At 35.8% G+C, this 18,080-nt stretch overlaps 1 protein-coding gene across 15 annotated transcripts in view; it reads left to right on the forward strand.

Annotated features, from left to right (window-relative positions):
- PTPN20 (protein tyrosine phosphatase non-receptor type 20) overlaps positions 1 to 18,080 on the forward strand; it is a 117,520-nt gene that overhangs the window by 39,483 nt on the left and 59,957 nt on the right. For 5 of the 15 annotated variants that reach the window (XM_072806395.1, XM_072806396.1, XM_072806393.1 and 2 more), the window contains 3 exons: positions 12,692 to 12,789; positions 15,046 to 15,114; positions 15,339 to 15,442. In XM_072806395.1, coding sequence (XP_072662496.1) covers positions 12,692 to 12,789; positions 15,046 to 15,114; positions 15,339 to 15,442 — 271 coding nt within the window. Of the gene's footprint in view, positions 1 to 4,739; positions 4,841 to 12,691; positions 12,790 to 15,045; positions 15,115 to 15,338; positions 15,443 to 18,080 lie in introns of those variants that run through there. The other 10 variants (XM_072806399.1, XM_072806397.1, XM_072806400.1 and 7 more) reach the window with 8 other exon arrangements.

Below are 18,080 nucleotides of genomic sequence, written 5' to 3' on the forward strand. Positions count from 1 at the left end.
TTCCTCAGAGGCAGAAGTGAAAGTCGATGGTGGGTTATTTTAATTTTAATTTGTTTATTAGGTGAGACTGGATTTTTTTTAATACATTTATTGGCCTGTTAAGTTTTCCTCTTTGTGAGTTGCTTGTTTATAATTCTTACAGATATTTTTTCTTTTAATTTGCTTCCCTAGCATATGAAGCTCCCTTTTAAGTTTGTAGAATTCCCTGTTCTTTGAATCTTGGTGTGAAGCAATAGTGGCAGTAATATTTAATGTCAAGGATTACGGGAGGGTATGGTATAGCTTTAGCATTCAGTATCAGGAGTGTTTGATGTGCACCCTCAGCATTCAGGAGACCCATGTCTTTTTGCTCAGCTCCTTTGGTGGTTAGAGGAATTTCCCAGAGAATATGCAATAAATTTTATTTAATCTCAAATCAGCAGTAATTGGTTGTTCTTATTTCCAACTAAGAATATCAGCTCGTTTAATATACTTGACTCATTTTTTTTCTATTGGCTTGTCTTACTGAATTTCAAAAATTCTCTATGTATCCTAGATGCTTATCACTTCTTCCTGGTGAATGCTTTAAACTCTAATCTCTGTAATCAACCTGGGGCTCAAAAGGACAATCCTGAGATCAAGTCTCATGCTTTTCCAAATGAACCAGCCAGGCACCCCTATTGACAGTATCTTTTAATTGAATATTCAAATTTATCAAAATTTTCTTCTATAAGTTGTGCTTATATAATTAAAAAATACATTCCTACCCGGAGAGAATAAAAATAGCATCTTTTATTTATTTATTTATTTTGTATACTTTGATCTTTGATCTTATCATGCTCTGACATAATCTTTTTTTTTTCCTGGTAGGGAAGCCAGTTATCCCAACCCCCTTTATTTTAGTGTTTTCCCTACTGACCTGCAATGGCACCACTATCTAATAGTAAATACTCATATGTGCTTAAGCTTGTTTTTGAATCCCTGTTCTCCTTTCTCCAACTATTTTTCTATTCCTATACCAATTCACACTATTGATTACTTTAGCTTATAATGAATATTGATATCTGATAGGACAAATGCCCTGATCTGGTTTCCTTGTCCAGGCTGTCCTTGCTGTTCTTGGACTTGTATTCTCTAGTTTGTCTACATGCACACACACATACATACACACACACACACACATCCTATTTGAATTTTGATTGGATTTGCATTGAATCTATAGATTAATAAGTGGCTATTTACCATTATTATGATACTTAGTTCTCTCCTATATAAATATGGGTTCTTTAGTTATTCTATTTTTTGTAAACTTCAGTAAGATTTTTGGTGTCCATCAAAAGATGAATGGATAAAGAAGATGTGGTCTATGTATACAATGGAATATTACTCAGCCATTAAAAACGACACTCATCATTTGCTTTGACATGGATGGAACTGGAGGATATTATGCTGAGTGAAATAAGTCAATCGGAGAAGGACAAACATTATATGGTCTTGTTCATTTGGGGAATATAAAAAATAGTGAAAGGGAATAAAGAGGAAAGGAGAAAAAATCAGTGGGAGATATCAGAAAGGGAGACAGAACATGAAAGACTCCTAACTCTGAGAAATGAACTAGGGGGATGGAAGGAGAGGTGGGCGGGGGGTGGGGGTGACTGGATGATGGGCACTGAGGTGGGCACTTGATGGGATGAGCACTGGGTGTTATTCTATATGTTGGCAAATTGAACACCAGTAAAAAATAAATTTAAATAAAAAAAGAATTTGCAATTTTAACTATATATATTTGGTTTATTTTTAGATACCTTATATTTTATTTCTATTGTAAATGATGTATTTTCTTTTATTGCAATGTCTAGCTGGTTATTGTTGGTTGATGGAATGTTTCTCATTTATTGTGTCAGCTATCCTGTGAAACTTTCTTATAATTTCTAGTAGTTTGACATAGAGTCTCTTTAATTTTCTGTGTAAGACAATTAGAGTATTTGCAAATATGATTTACTTGCTTTGTTTCCAGTCCTTAAGGTTTTTTTTCTTTCTTCTTTTGTTTTATTCCTTGGGCCCTGTGTATTATACAACGTTAAATAAGGATAGAGTAGCAGGCATTTTTATGTTTTTCTTAATAAATGAGGATGTGTTTAAAGTTTTACCATTAAGTTTAATGTTGGCTTAATATTTTGAAAAGATGACCTTTTCTATAAGTTAAAGAAGTTCTCTTTTATTTCTGCCTTGAAAGGATATTGAATTTTTCAAATGGTTTTTCTTACATGTTCAGATGAAAATATGATTTCTGACCTTTAGTTGACATTTATTATATAACAATTTACACTGATAAAGTTTTATAATACTGAGCATAAGTTGAATTCTTTTGATAAATCTAAACTAGTCTACACATTTCTTTCATTGCACCATTTAGTAATATTGTACTTAGGATTTTTACATCGAAGTACATTTTTGTTTGGCTTATAATTTTTCTTGTATCATACATGTTTTGTTTTTATGTAATGATTTTGCTAAACTTTTAGTATAAATGAGATAACTTTACATTTAAAAAATTCTCTAAAGTAGTTTGTATAAGAAAGAGATTTTGTTGATTAAAAGTTTGATAAAATCTCATCTGGAAGGCTCTTTGGGCCCAGATGTCTACTACCCCTTGGGAATGAGATTTTTAATTATTGGTTTAACTTTTTATTTTTATTTTTTAAAATTTATTTTTAAAATAAATTTATTTTTTACTGGTGTTCAATTTGTCAACATACAGAATAACACCCAGTGCTCATCCCATCAAGTGCCCTTTCAGTGCCCACCACCCAGTCCCTCCATCCCCCACCCACCTCCCCTTTCAGCACCCCTAGTTCATTTCCCAGAGTTAGGAGTCTTTCATGTTCTGTCTCCCTTTCTGATATTTAAATTAATTTTTATTTTTAAAAAAGATTTTATTTATTCATGAGAGACACATAGAGAGAGACACAGACATAGGCAGAGGGAGAAGCAGGCTCCATGCGGGGAGCCTGATGTGGGACTCAATCCCAGGGACTCACACCCCGAGCTGAAGACAGATGCTTCACTGCGAGCCACCCAGGCATCCCTGGTTTAACTTTTTAAATGCTTATTATACTATTTATGCTTTCTACATATTCTTGGGTAGATTTTGATGATTTATAATTCTCTGTAAAAGTTTCCATTACATCAAATTTGTCTAAAGGTACTTACATCTAAAAATGATAGTTGGATCTGTGGCTGTGCTCTTTTTCTTTCTTAATGTTAATTAAATTGAGTAGTAAAAGAGGTTTGCATATTTTTAAGTCCTTTTTCAAAGAACTAGTCTTTGATTTTGTTGATTTATTGTTTTAAATTATTTTCTATTTACTATGTTTCTTTATGATGTTTTACTCTCTACTGGGGGTTTTCTCAATTTTACTTAGCCTTTATGATTGAATATAAAACTCACTTTTGTCCTTTTTTCCTGCTTTTGCTACAAATGTAGTTAAAACTATACATTCCCACTTAAGACACTGCTTTAGCTTTCATGTTAGTTTTGATATGTTGCTTTTTCATTGATATTTCATAAGTACATATAAATTTTTTTTTATGATAGTCACAGAGAGAGAGAGGCAGAGACATAGGCAGAGGGAGAAGCAGGCTCCATGCACCGGGAGCCCGACATGGGATTCGATCCCGGGTCTCCAGGATCGTGCCCTGGGCCAAAGGCAGGCGCCAAACCGCTGCACCACCCAGGGATCCCACATATAAAATTAATTCATGTTATAATAGTTCACAATTTCTGTTTGATTTCCTTTTAAACACATTCATGAATAAACTTTTTTGTTTCCAAAGTATTTACTTACTATATTTTTTACTATATTTTATATTGTTGATTTTGTAATATGCCATGTCACAGAATTTCTAATTCATAATATTTAGGGCTACCATGATATAGGAAATAGTACTCTGAATGCTCAATTCTAAGATAAGAGAAAAATATCTCCTTTAACTTCTATCTGAAATATTCTGTGCAGGGATCCCTGGGTGGTTCAGTGGTTTAGCACCTGCCATCAACCCAGGGCATGATCTTGGAGACCCGGGATTGAGTCCCACATCAGGGTCCCTCCATGGAGCCTGCTTCTCGGTCTGCCTGTGTCTCTGCCTCTCTCTCTCTGTCTCTGTGTCTCTCATGAATAAATAAATAAAATCCTAAAAAAATATATTCTGTGCAGTGAAAGTAACAGGGCTATTAGCAAGATTGTATAATAAAACCAACAATGACTTTCCTAGGGAGAATTCATATTATATTCTTCAATAAAGCCTGAAATGACTCTTTGTATACATTAACATACTGCTAATTTATTTATTATTAATAATTCAAGAGGTTAAAGTGAGACTGTGTAACACACTGTTCTTTATCCAAGAAGTAGACCCTGAAATACAGAAGAATTATCTTCTGTGACACCCAATTCAAGGGTTCTGGAAGATGTGTATATTTAGGATTTACCTGAAGAGTAATACAGAAGTAGGAACAAAGAGACTGCTCAAAAATTAACTTTCTGAGGATGGTCCTAGAAGTAGGATCATGTTTGCTATGTTATTTTTTTTAAATCAGGGAGAAAAGTGGTTAATTTAGGAGATAAGGATGAGATGACTGTACAATGGGAAAAGTAGATGAACATTCCTCTTGTGTAGCTTGGGTTTTCTCATTAAGGCACAACCTTTCTCTGTGTAGCCCTTTGCATTTGATCAATTCTTCCCTTCTCTTTGTTCAGGAGAAGATGAGGGAGATGACTATAAATCGAAAGATGTGATTTCCAGGGAGACTTTGCCTTCATCAAGTCAGAAAAAGACACCTAGATCAGTGACTCATAAGGTAAAACTAGAAGAGGGATTTCTGCTAATTGATTGTGGCTATTATGTAATCATGGAGTAAGCTCTAAGGCACAGGTGTCTATTTTTTCTTCTCAGCACAGTAATTTTCTCTGTCACTCTGATGATGAAGACCTCCAAAATAGTGGTTTGAAAGAATGTTACTCTTTACAACTCTAAAGAAAACATGTTTGGTACTATTCTGGAAATTTTACTTATTTTGGAATCTATTTCATTTTGTGCTGCTAATAGAGATACAAAATAAATTTCATATAAAATTTGAAGCACCTTTAGATATAGTGATTGATGGAATTTTTAGTTGATAGGGACAGCATGGTGCAATTCTCCAAACTCTAGAAAGGTAGAGGGTTGGGAAAAATATGGGGCAAACATTCCCACCTTGACATGTGTCTCCTTCCTTGGGAGATAACTGCTAGCATTAGAGCACAAAAAGAGAAATGCCTTTTCATCATGTGGGTGGCTTCCATTTTTTCCCTTATCTACTGGAGCTTTGGGGCTGCTATAGTGTTGCTGTCCTCAGATTCACATTCTCTAAGTTTCAGCATTACTAAAGTAAGTACCAAGAACAGACAATGCTTGCCCTGCTTTTCAGTATGGCTACTGTCTCCACCCAAGGCTAACAGTCATGTTGCTTGCTTTGAAAAACAATACTGTGGTTAGGAATCTATGCATTCCTCTGTGACATGTAAGTTGGCTGCATTGAAACCAACTACCATCACATTTCTGGCTGGCAGTCTCTGATTCTTAGAGTACTGCTCAGGTCTCAGTCCCACTGTTGATACTTTTCTCTGATCAGAATGATTTTGTACTTGAAGGACAATTCATGTCAAAGTGAACACCTTCATAGACTGTCTTGAGTAGATCCTTTTTAAAACCATACTTGACTCCCTTCTAGAACTAAAAGCATTTTATTGTTTGCTTTTCTCTCCTACACTTTATGGCTTGATCTATCCAGGATGAATTTTGATATGCTTTAAAGTTTTGTTTTAGAAGAGTAACTTTGTTTAATTTTTTTTTTTTTGGAGTTCAATTTGCCAACATTTAGCATAACACCCAGTGCTCATCCTGCCAAGTGCCCCCGCTCAGTGCCCATCACCCAATCACCCCAACCCCTACCCACCTCCCCTTCCACTACCCCTTGTTCATTTCCCACGGTTAGGTGTCTCTCATGTTTTTGTCACCCTCACTGATATTTTCACTCATTTTCTCTCCTTTCCCTCTATTCCCTTTCAGTAATTTTTATATTTCCCAAATGAATGAGACCATATAATATTTGTCCTTCTCTGATTGACTTATTTCACTCAGCATAATACCCTCCAGTTCCATCCACGTCGAAGCAAATGGTGGGTATTTGTCGTTTCTAATGGCTGAGGAATATTCCATTGTATATATAGATCACATCTTCTTTATCCATTCATCTTTCGATGGACACTGAGGCTCCTTCCACAGTTTGGCTATTGTGGACATTACTGCTAGAAACATCGGGGTGCAGGTGTCCCAGTGTTTCATTGCATCTATATCTTTGGGGTAAATCCCCAGCAGTGCAATTGCTGGGTCCTAGGGCAGATCTATTTTTAACTCTTTGAGGAACCTCCACACAGTTTTCCAGAGTGGCTGCACCAGTTCACATTCCCACCAACAGTGCAAGAGGGTTCCCCTTTCTCCACATCCTCTCCAACATTTGTTGTTTCCTCCCTTGTTAATTTTCCTCATTCTCACTAGGGTGAGGTGCTATCTCATTATGGTTTTGATTTGTATTTCCCTGGTGGCAAGTGATGCGGAGCATTTTCTCATGTGCTTGTTGGCCATGTCTCTGTCTTCCTCTGTGAGATTTCTGTTCATGTCTTTTGCCCATTTCGTGATTGGATTGTTTGTTTCTTTGCTGTTGAGTTTAAGAAGTTCTTTATAGATCTTGGATACTAGCCCTTTATCTGATACGTCATTTGCAAATATCTTCTCCCATTCTGTAGGTTGTCTTTTAGTTTTGTTGAGTATCCTTTGCTGTGCAAAAGCTTCTTATCTGGATGAAGTCACAATAGTTCATTTTTTCTTTTGTTTCTTTTGTTTTTTGTGGATGTATCTTGCAAGAAGTTACTGTGGCCGAGTTCAAAAAGGGTGTTGTCTGTGTTCTCCTCTAAGATTTTGATGGAATATTGTCTCACATTTAGATCTTTCATCCATTTTGAGTTTATATTTGTGTCTGGTGCAAGAGAGTGGTCTAGTTTCATTCTTCTGCATGTGGATGTCCAATTTTCCCCGCACCATTTATTGAAGAGACTGTCTTTTTTTTCCAGTGGATAGTCTTTCCTCCTTTGTCGAATATTAGTTGACCATAAAGTTGAAGGTCCACTGCTGGATTCTCTATTCTGTTCCACTGATCTATGTGTCAGTTTTTGTGCCAGTACCACACTGTCTTGATGACCACAGCTTTGTAGTACAACCTGAAATCTGGCATTGTGATGCCCCCAGATATGGTTTTCTTTTTCATGTTCCCCTGGCTATTCGGGGTCTTTTCTGATTCCACACAAATCTTGAGATGATTTGTTCCAACTGTCTGAAGAAAGTCCATGGTATTTTGATAGGGATTGCATTAAATGTGTAAATTGCCCTGGGTAACATTGACATTTTCACAATATTAATTCTTCCAATCCATCAGCATGGAATATTTTTCCATCTCCTTGTGTCTTCCCCAATTTCTTTCAGAAGTGTTCTGTAGTCTTTAGGGTATAGATCCTTTACCTCTTTGGTTAGGTTTATTCCTAGGTATCTTATGCTTTTGGGTGCAATTGTAAATGGGATTGACTCCTTAATTTCTCTTTCTTCAGTCTCATTGTTAAGTGTATAGAAATGCCACTGACTTCTGGGCATTGATTTTGTATCCTGCCACACTGCCAAATTGCTGTATGAGTTCTAGAAATCTTGGGGTGAAGTCTTTTGGGTTTTCAATGTACAGTATGTCATCTGCAAAGAGGGAGAGTTTGACTTCTTCTTTGCCAATTTGAATGCCTTTAATGTCTTTTTGTTGTCTGATTGCTGAGGCTAGGACTTCCAATACTATGTTGAATAGCAGTGGTGAGAGTGGACATTCCTGTCTTGTTCCTGATCTTAGGGGAAAGGCTCCCAGTGTTTCCCCATTGAGAATGATGTTTGCTGTGGGTTTTCGTAGAGGGCTTTTAAAATGTTGAGGAATGTTCCCTCTATCCCTACACTCTGAAGAGTTTTGATCAGGAATGGATGCTGTATTTTATCAAATGCTTTCTCTGCATCTATTGAGAGGATCATATGGTCCTTGTTTCTTCTCTTGCTGATATGATGAATCACTTTGATTGTTTTACGAGTGTTGAACCATCCTTGCATCCAGGGGATAAATCCTACTTGGTCATGGTGAATAATCTTCTTAATGTATTGTTGTATCCTATTGGCTAGTATCTTGTTGAGAATTTTTGCATCCATGCAAAAATTGGTCTATAATTCTCCTTTTTGGTGGGGTCTTTGTCTGGTTTTGGAATAAAGTCCAGGGCCAGATGGCTTCCCTGGGGAATTCTATCAAAAGTTTAAAGAAGAAACCGTACCTATTCTACTAAAGCTGTTCTGAAAGATAGAAAGAGATGGAATACTTCCAAACTTGTTGTATGAGGCCAGCATCACCTTAATTCCAATCCTCACATTACTTTTTAATTTTCCTGAAATTAATGTTAGGAAGTTGTTTTACCAACTAGTGTTGATAACCTAGTTTCAGGAGTTGGCCAGCTCTGTAGAACTCATTTAATTTGTTGGTCATTTGTGTAGTTTAATGAGAAGAAATCTTTGGGGAACATTTTCCCTTGATGTTTAAAGTAAAAAAATTAAAATACACAGAGCAACACTAACAAAAGAGAACCAATGAAGGTATAGTAATATCAGACAAATAGACTTAAAAGCAGAAAGTATTAGGCTTGAGAGGTCACTATATAATACTAAAAGGTTTAGTTCACAAGGAAGATATAAAATTCTAAATTTATAAGCACCAGAATATATAAATCAGTATTGAACAGAATTATAAGGAGGAATTGTTAAATTCACTATGATATGGACCATTTAAAAACATCTCTTTTATTAAAAGAATAGACAATATTTAAGAGTATAGAAGTTATAAAAAAGTTAGGAAGATAGAATGAAATTATCTATAGAAATTTCATCCAAAAGTTAGAGAATACGGGAGATCCCTGGGTGGCTTAGCGGTTTGGCGCCTGCCTTCCACCCAGGGCCTTATCTTGGAGACCCGGGATTGAGTCCCTGTCGGGCTCCCTGAATGGGACCTGCTTCTCTCTTTGCCTGTGTCTCTGCCTCTCTCTGTGTGTGTTTCTTGTAAATAAATAAATAAATAAAATATTTTAAAAACCCAAAAGTTAGAGAACATATGTTCTTTTCAAGCATACATGGACCATTTATAAAAATTTACCATGAACCGGGGATCCCTGGGTGGCTCAGCAGTTTCGCACCTGCCTTTGGCCCAGGGCATGATCCTGGAGTCCCAGGATTGAGTCCCGCATCAGGCTCCCGGCATGGAGCCTGCTTCTCCCTCTGCCTGTGTCTCTGCCTCTCTCTCTCTCTATGTCTATCATAAGTAAATAAAAATAAATCTTTAAAAATATTTATCATGAACCAAATCAAAATATATCTTAATTTCAAATAATCTTCATAGTATTGACTGTGGCCTCAGACATAAAGAAATGCAGTTAGAAGTCAACCACAAATAGAGAAAACACACATTTGAAAATCAAGGACATACTTAAAACTCATGGGTCAAAGAAGAAATCGTAGTGGAAATTTAAAATATTTATAATAGAATAAATATAGAATTGCAATATATTGTGGTTTGCTCATTATTGGTTGTTAGCACATGTATACCAAATATCAAATTATCTACCGTGATAGATTATACCATTACATTTACAGTGGTACTGACTATAAAGTATGTAGGAGCCAATCTAAGAAAAGGTATGAATTACTTTTCTTGAGAATATTTAAAATATTTTGGTATATAGCTATATTTTATTATTGTATAATAAGACCTAATGAAGAAAGCAGTTATCTCTAATTTATTTATATTTTTGAAGATTTTTTTAGTTTAGAGAGAGAGAGAGCAGGAAGAGGGGCAGAGGGAGAGGGAGAAAGAGAATCTCCTGCCGACTCCCTGCTGAATGTGGAGCCTGACCTGGGGCTCAATCTCATGACTCTGAGATCATGACTTGAGTCAAAATCAAGAGTCAGAGGCCCAACCAAATGAGCCACCCAGACACCTCAGTTATTTTAAACTACAAAATGAGTTTAACTTATTTTCAATAAAAATTTCAAAGTTTTTTTTTGTGTGTGTGTATGTGCGATTTGATCAGCTGATTAAAATACTTTTGGGAAAACAGGAGGTCAAGAATAGGCAAGACAGTATTAGGAAAGGAAGCAAAAGTATATATGTGGCACTGGCACTGCAGGTTGTCAAGGCTTATTATAATGCTACAGAAATTAAAGAAATATGGTAGTAGTAGAGGAAGTAGCAAATAAGACCAATGAAACTGCATAGAAGTTCCAGAAAAAGACCCATATACAAATGGGAACTTTTTATGTGACAGGTGACATTGTAGATTTCTATAGTGGTCTGCTCAATTAGTGGTGTGGTACAATTCCTTATTCCAATAGGAAAAGTTAAATACTACCTGTGAATAAATATGAGCAGAACTTTTTGTTATTCACACTGAAGAAATGATGTTCTGTTAGCCTTTCAGCATCCCGTTTCTCTGAAAACTTGATAAAGATAGACTACCAGCTGTGTTACCAGGTGGCATTGGTTATGGTAAAAATGACCCCTGGACTGGAAAGATTATGACTAGGATGATAATGTCTTATGAAGAGTACAAATGGGGGTGAATGTGCATTCATGAATTATTGTAAGAGATACTGGTTCCTGTGTAGCTTGATATTTCTAAGCCGGGAGACTTAGGTACCCACCCACCTGAGCTTACACTAGAATGCTGTTAGGACTTCTGATGAGGACAAGCCTAAGGCTGTTCTGTTGACATGTGGCTCTTCACCTATATCTTTTTGCAAAGCTCATCTGGTACCAGGTGTGGCCTATTGGATCTTGTGAATGTCCAGTTGAGTGCAAGATCACTGTTGGTGGTTGAGCAGAGTGAGAAAGGTACACTTTACACTGAAATTGATTCTAGGTGAATTTAATCTCAAAATATTAAAAGCAAATGTTAAGAAATTTCATAAAAATATTTGAGGGTTTTTATTTTTCTTACTTACATAGGGAAGGCTTTTTAATTATTTTTTTTAATTTTTCTTTTTCTACTTATTTTTATTTGAGTGTAGTTGATGCACAATGTTACATTAGTTTCTGGTGTCCAGCATAGTAATGCAACAACTCTGTACCTTTTGCTATGCTTACCACAAGGAAGGACTTTTTATGTTTTATATGTTATTCAAAATAGCAATTAGCTAATCCTCTAGAATTTAATGTATTTACCAAACAACTGCTAAAATATAAGTTAACTTTATATCTCAAGCAATCCTTATCCATATTAGTAAGTTATATTTTGATTTGTTCAGCAAAATTAATATGCTTGATAAGAGTGCTAGGCATTTGTTTACATCTTTCCATTAACATGCTTGTTTCTAAAACTGATTGTGTTTGGGTCTATGTTCTGAAATGATGTCTGTACGTATGCCCACAAGAGGTATTCCAGGTCTAAGAAATTTCATGGAATAAGTAAAACACACACACATATACACATAAACGTATTAGCAAGAGGGGAAGATGAAGAAGTTCTATACAATTGGGGCCATTGAAAGATAACCTCAGAAAAGATGAAAAGACATGGTATAGGCTATGGCTTGAGATGCTGCATGAGAAATAGGCATGAATGAGGGTGGTGAGTTAAGCAGAGGCTAGACCATGGAAGGCTGCCTGGACTTCAGATCTGCTGTTTCTTTTACTCAGGATGCTTCCCTTTCTCTTTGCTCTTCCTTTCATCTTTTAGGTAAATGGCAGTTATGGGTCACCATACTCTGCTACTGCATTAACACCACCAGCTGTAATTTGTACGTTTGCTCGTGTATTTTCTTTCTCCTCGTGAGAATATATATGTTCCACAAGGGCAGAACACACACCTCTCTTGTTCATGGTTTTATCTATAGCACTAAGGAGAGTATCTGCATATACCAGGTCTTCAGAAAATAATTTGTCAAATTAATGGATTAACTGAAGCAGAATTGAAGGCTAAAATATTGATTACTGAATCTTTATTTAATGTGATATTTTCATCTAACTTTTTTTTCTATAAGGATTCTGAATGCAACAGAATGAACTAAAGTTTATAGGACAATACAGAATCTCATGGTAGAGACAGAATTACTGGTTTAGATTATATAAGCACTAAAATATAAATACAATGCTAAGAACTTTGTATTTACAGTAAATCAAATGTGATAAGCACTCATGAGTTTTCCCTGGGCTACAGTGATTTCTTTATTGAGAATGAAGCTTATATTTTTATCAACTTTTAGAAAATAACTTGAATGATTCAGTAAAAACTCACTTGTGTATGCATAGTACTTTATACTCTGTTTTGACAGATTGTAAAATATATAATATAGGGAGTAATACATTTCAAGTGATTTTCTAAGAGGAAAAATACACTGACTGTGATTGTGGTTTTAATTATATTACTGAAGACTTTATTGGTCTTCTCTTAAGAAGCTTATATAGCTTTTTAAGCTATATAAATCATATTTCTTTTAAACTATACATTCCTAAAATCACAGCCATAATTTTGTTTTCTTTCTTATTTCTTAGGATTTAGAAAATGCAGATAGCTCAGAGAAGGTAAAACTCTCTGTTCAGAACTTCCAACCCAGTAATTATGAAGATCTTTTCAAAGATGCTACAGAAAGGTACAGCCTCATTTAGTGAGCTTTCTGTTTATTCATGCTCATAGGTAGCCCTCTTAGTGGAGACTGAATAATGGCCCTCAAATGTTTGATTAGTTTTTCAAGAGATAACTCTTTGTAGTAAGTACAACCCAATTCGGCTAGAAATAGGATGTATTTATGATTTTATAAAGATGATATCAACACAAGAAAAAGATACTCCTAAAAAATTTAATTTCTCTGTCATCTCCAACAATTATACAGTTCCAGAGTCTTTGTAAATGTGTTAGGAGCAGTGGAGAGGGCAAATTTAGGTGTTACATGCAAAATCATATCAAATAAGAGAACATTTTAATGAGCATATTTCCATAGAGATTTACGAGTAATATTTTTTTAATTGATTTATGATAGTCACACAGAGAGAGAGAGAGAGAGAGAGAGGCAGGGACATAGGCAGAGAGAGAAGCAGGCTCCATGCACCGGGATCCTGATGTGGGATTCGATCCCAGGTCTCCAGGATCACGCCCTGGGCCAAAGGCAGGCGCCAAACCGCTGCGCCACCCAGGGATCCCTATAAGTAATATTAGTTACAGTCATTGGAATAGTACTGCATAATAGTGTGTATGGCATAGAACTTGTATATACAACTTCCCAAAGTGCATTAAGTGAGCAAATAATTAAAAAGATGTTTTGAGATCCTGTTATATGTTAATAGTATATATCAATTATTAGACTAAGTATATAGTAAGCAGTGTATACAAAAGCAAAATATTGCACAGTTCTTGCCCTTTAGTTTATAGTTTAATTAGTTTATAGTTTAATTTAATTAGTTTATAGTTTAGTTTATAGTTTAATCCTAATTATAGTTTAATTAGGGAAACATATGTAAAAGATAAATTTAAATACAATATAGTATTGTAGTATTATAAAGCCAAAGTACAAGAATTGTGAATACAGAAGACAGAGAAATATGCATGGGGGCAGTTTCTCACCAGCTTCTTTCAATAGAAGATATTTAATTTGAATTTAGGATCTTAAATAAGTAGCAGTCTAGCAGGAGGAAGAGGAGGGGAAAAATTTCTAGCTGGGGGAAGAAGTTTGAACAAAGGTAAGTTGTGAAAATATCTTATTAATGGCGAGAGATGTTAGTGTCAAGAGCTGTAGGGTACCTGTGAATTGGAATGCCAAGAAGCTTGAGAAGATAATAAGTAGAGCCAATAATATAATATGGGCCAGAGTGCAAAGGAACTTGATATACGTGAAACCAAGGAGTATGTACGTTAGTCAGTTTGTTACAATGAAAAGAAAGTACAGATGGAATTGTTCTTTGTGAATTCATGCATATGTCTGTCTGTCTACCTCTAGGAAGAGGATGGCTGGTAGCAAAGTGGATGATATCTGGCAAGAAATGGAGAACAGTGAGATATTTATAGTAATCTAAAAAAAGATAAGAAGGAGAAAGAATAAGAAAGTTGAAATGACTCACAGAAGCAAAAGAAAAAGGCATTTATTTTGTTAAGGTTAAAGCATAAGATGCATGTTGGAGATTAGTAGAGATGATGATGAAAAAATAGGAAGGGGCCAGATTGCCAGTATTTAGACTTCTGTGAGGGGCTTGAGTTTATCTTAAGTTGGTGGGTGGGTAAAACTAAATTTGAATTTAGGGAGAGTTTTATCTAGACATCAGAGATTAGAACCAGAAATCACATTAAGAGACTTCTGTTAAGTGGGGTTGCAAATCAAAGTGCAACAAGTAAATGGAGTGATGAGGAGCTGGAAAGGAACAGAAAGAGAGTGTGGCTAGTATTTGAAAAATGTTAAGGTACAAAAGGTTGAAAAGGGTTTCTATTTTTAAGATCAGGGAGAGTCAAGTATTCTCATGTTATGGAAGAATTTATTTGTACGTGGGGGAGATTGATTATATATATAAGAAAAGATAATTTTAGAAAAAAAGTCTTAGGAGACAGAAGGCATGGAATTGAATGTAGAAGGATTAATTCTGATCAGGGAGAAAGTAAGGAATAATTAGAAATGTTGATGTATGTAAGTACACATTTTAAGACAGTAAGTTGAATGTGTTCTTGCTTTCTGGCTTTTCTAGAAGGGCCTATATTGTTACTAAGGCAGAGAATTAAGATAGGGTTTACATGAAGACGGTGGTTCAGAATTAGCTGTGGTGAAAGAAAGTAGAGGAAACTCAACAGAGACATACCAGTGTTTTCCAGGTGGCTTTCTGTTGATATTGGAAACCCCAGTGACTGCAAGTCTTTTCTCCCACAGCTTAGGTAAAGGAGGAAAGAAGGGGAATAGATGGATTGATTGGCCCAAGATGGCTAGTTTGCAAGCCAGGTAAATGTGGGAAGAGGTGGAGTTTGTGATCAGATGTTGGGACTTGGGAGTGATCTTTGTGGAAGTGGGCCAGTTCCATGTGCTGACAACAGAAGTACATGGCTGAACCAAAATGGAGATGAATGTCAACTGAGTAATTCATATAGATGATCAGAGATTTTTTCATAAATGTATATATTCTTTTAAACCATGAACAAATATATAAATTTCTTTTCTGGCGATAGTGAGAGCATATGGGCCACCAGTGGCTCCTTTCTAAGAGACAAGTCGAGCAGTGAGGATGAAGAGCTTGCAGGGCCATCGCAGACTGTCCCTCCTCAGCTTTCTGGTATGACTTGATCCTATTTTTATTACCACATTCTTGAAGAGTTTTTTTGAAGAGTCTTTATTTCAAAGGTATGAACAAAGAATTTTCTGATATAAATGCAGGAAAGAGCTAGGAGAAACGTTTTTAGGTGGGGAATGCATGATTTCTTAGGATTTTTTTTGAGAATGAAGAAAATGCTCCACACTCCACCTTTGTAAAGGCAAATTTCTCTCTTATTTAAATATCTTAATATATCAAACATGTCAATTTAATAAAATGAGCTATTTATATTTTCTTATACTAGGCATGACAGATTTATATAGACTTACATATGACCTCATCTTCTTAATTTGTTCCACAGCATATATTTTATAAGTAAAATAGTAACTTTTTTTTGATTACACACAATCATGCTGTAAGGAAAAAAGAAAATACAAATATGTTTAAAAAATAAATCGCAATATTCAATATTCAAAATTGTGTATATGTATTTACATTTGTATATAACAGAAACATAAATGTAAACATGAACATATATTTATATGTATATAAGTTATAAAAATTATAAATATAGAACTTATAAATTGATATATATGTAAAATCTGTAAGTGTGAGATTGAGGAATCCCATACTTCAAAAAACCTTGGAGTTAGAGAGGATTATAGAGATCACTCATTTCAACCTTAGTTCAAGTGCTGGAATCATCTCCATTGACTTTTTTAAATTTGGAAAAAGTCAAATCTAATTCAGGCAATCTCACACTGTGTAATTATTAAAATACAGATTTGACACAAAACTATAAGAAAATACTTTTTAAATACTAAAGTTTAATTTACATATGGTAAAATTCATCCTTTTAGCATACAGTTCTGTGAGATTAGACAGAGGTCTACCACCACCATCAAGATACTGGGCATTTCCTTCACTCTTCATATTTCTCTTCTGTTCTTTTGTAGTCAGTCATCCCCTCACCCCACCACCAGCACCTGACAACCAGTAATCTGTTTTCATTCTTGTGAGCTTTGTCTTTTCCAAAGTGTGGTATAAATAGAATCATAAATATCCTACCTTTTGAGTGCCACTTCTTTCACTTAGAGTAACCCTGTTTGTATTTGTCTCCATCATTGCTTTTATTGGTATTTAATTTTTTTTCTGAAGAGTATATTCCACTGTATGACTATACTAGTTTGTTTATCTATTTGGCAGTTGAGGGACATTTGGGTGTTCCCACATTTTGACAATTATGGACAAAAGCACTACAAACATTCACATACCAGTTTTTGTGTAAATCGATGTTCCCATTTCTTTAAGGTAAATATATCTAGGAGTGGGATTTCTGAGTCACAAGTCACAAACTGTTTCCCAAAGGGGCTGTGCCTATATGCTTTTTCTCTTTTTTCCTTCTACTCTTTTCTCTTCGTGTTTCAGTCTAAGGTAATTTTTACCAATTCATCTGCAAGTTTATTGACTCTGTCCTCTGCTCTTAGTCTACTGATGAGCCCATGTGAAAACATTCTTTAGCTCTCTTACAAAGTTTTAATTTATTTACTTATTTGAGAGAGAGCACGTGTGTGGGTGGGTGCAAGCAGCATGAGCAGGAGGAGGGGAGAAGGACAGGGAGAAGTAGACTCCCTGCTGAGCAGGGAGCCCTATGCTGGTGAGGCTCCATCTAAAGACCCTGGGATCATTACCTGAGCTGAAGGCAGATGCTTTACTGACTGAGCCACCCAGGCACCCCTCTTACAAAGCTTTTTATTGAGAAAACTTCCATTTGACTTTATCTTCTAGTTTCCTTCTCTGTTCAAGTTCCCTATCTGTTCATGCATTTTATCTACCTTTTTCATAAGAGCTTAAACATATTAATCACAGTTATTTAGAACTTCTTCTCTCATGATTTTAACATGAGTCATTTCTAAGTTGTTGTTGTTTTGAGATTGCCTTGTTTTTTGGACAGTGATTTTTGTCATTGCTGCTGCTGCTTCTTGTATGTCTTGTAAATTTTGATAGTGTTGATGTTGGGGCTAGAAAAGTAGAGATTGAGCTAAATAGAATTTATGCCTGGAAATAGTCATGCCTATTCCTCTGCTAGGCCATTAGTGTAGGTTCTTAATTTAGTGTATTTGGGACATAAGCTGGATTTTGGTTTTGTGTTGTTGTCATTACCTACAGTGGACTATTGATTTAAAACTTCTCAAGATTTGAATTGTACTTGAGGAGGCAACTGCAATGCTAGAGAGTTTCTTTTCACATTCCTGTTCTGTCCTCAGCTTTAAGCCTACCCTGCATACCAATGCTTCAGAAGGGCTTTCCCTATACTCATGCTCCTGCTCTGGTGGTGGCCGGGTGCTGGCTGGCTTGGATAGCAGGGCAGAGTTGTTCTTTGTGGTCATAGTCCAATCTCAGCCTTAGCAGGTTCTCGGTTCCTGGTTGTCATGGGGGTGGGGGCAAAGGCTTGATCAGTGATGCTCCCCTCCTTATGGCGTGCAAATTCTGCTTTGTATTTTTGGCAAGTTTACTATGGGAGAAGGTTTCCTGGTCCTTGCTTAGCAGGTGGGAGACTGTGATAGTACCGGTGTAAGATCTTGAGCTCAGGACCGTTTCCTGCCTTTCCTCCAGGAGTAAAGGATTTTTCTTTAGCCTTTTTCAACTGCATTGGTTC

Source organism: Canis lupus, chromosome 29 (genome assembly GCF_048164855.1).
Source record: "Canis lupus baileyi chromosome 29, mCanLup2.hap1, whole genome shotgun sequence".
Classification (NCBI taxonomy): Eukaryota; Metazoa; Chordata; class Mammalia; order Carnivora; family Canidae; genus Canis; species Canis lupus.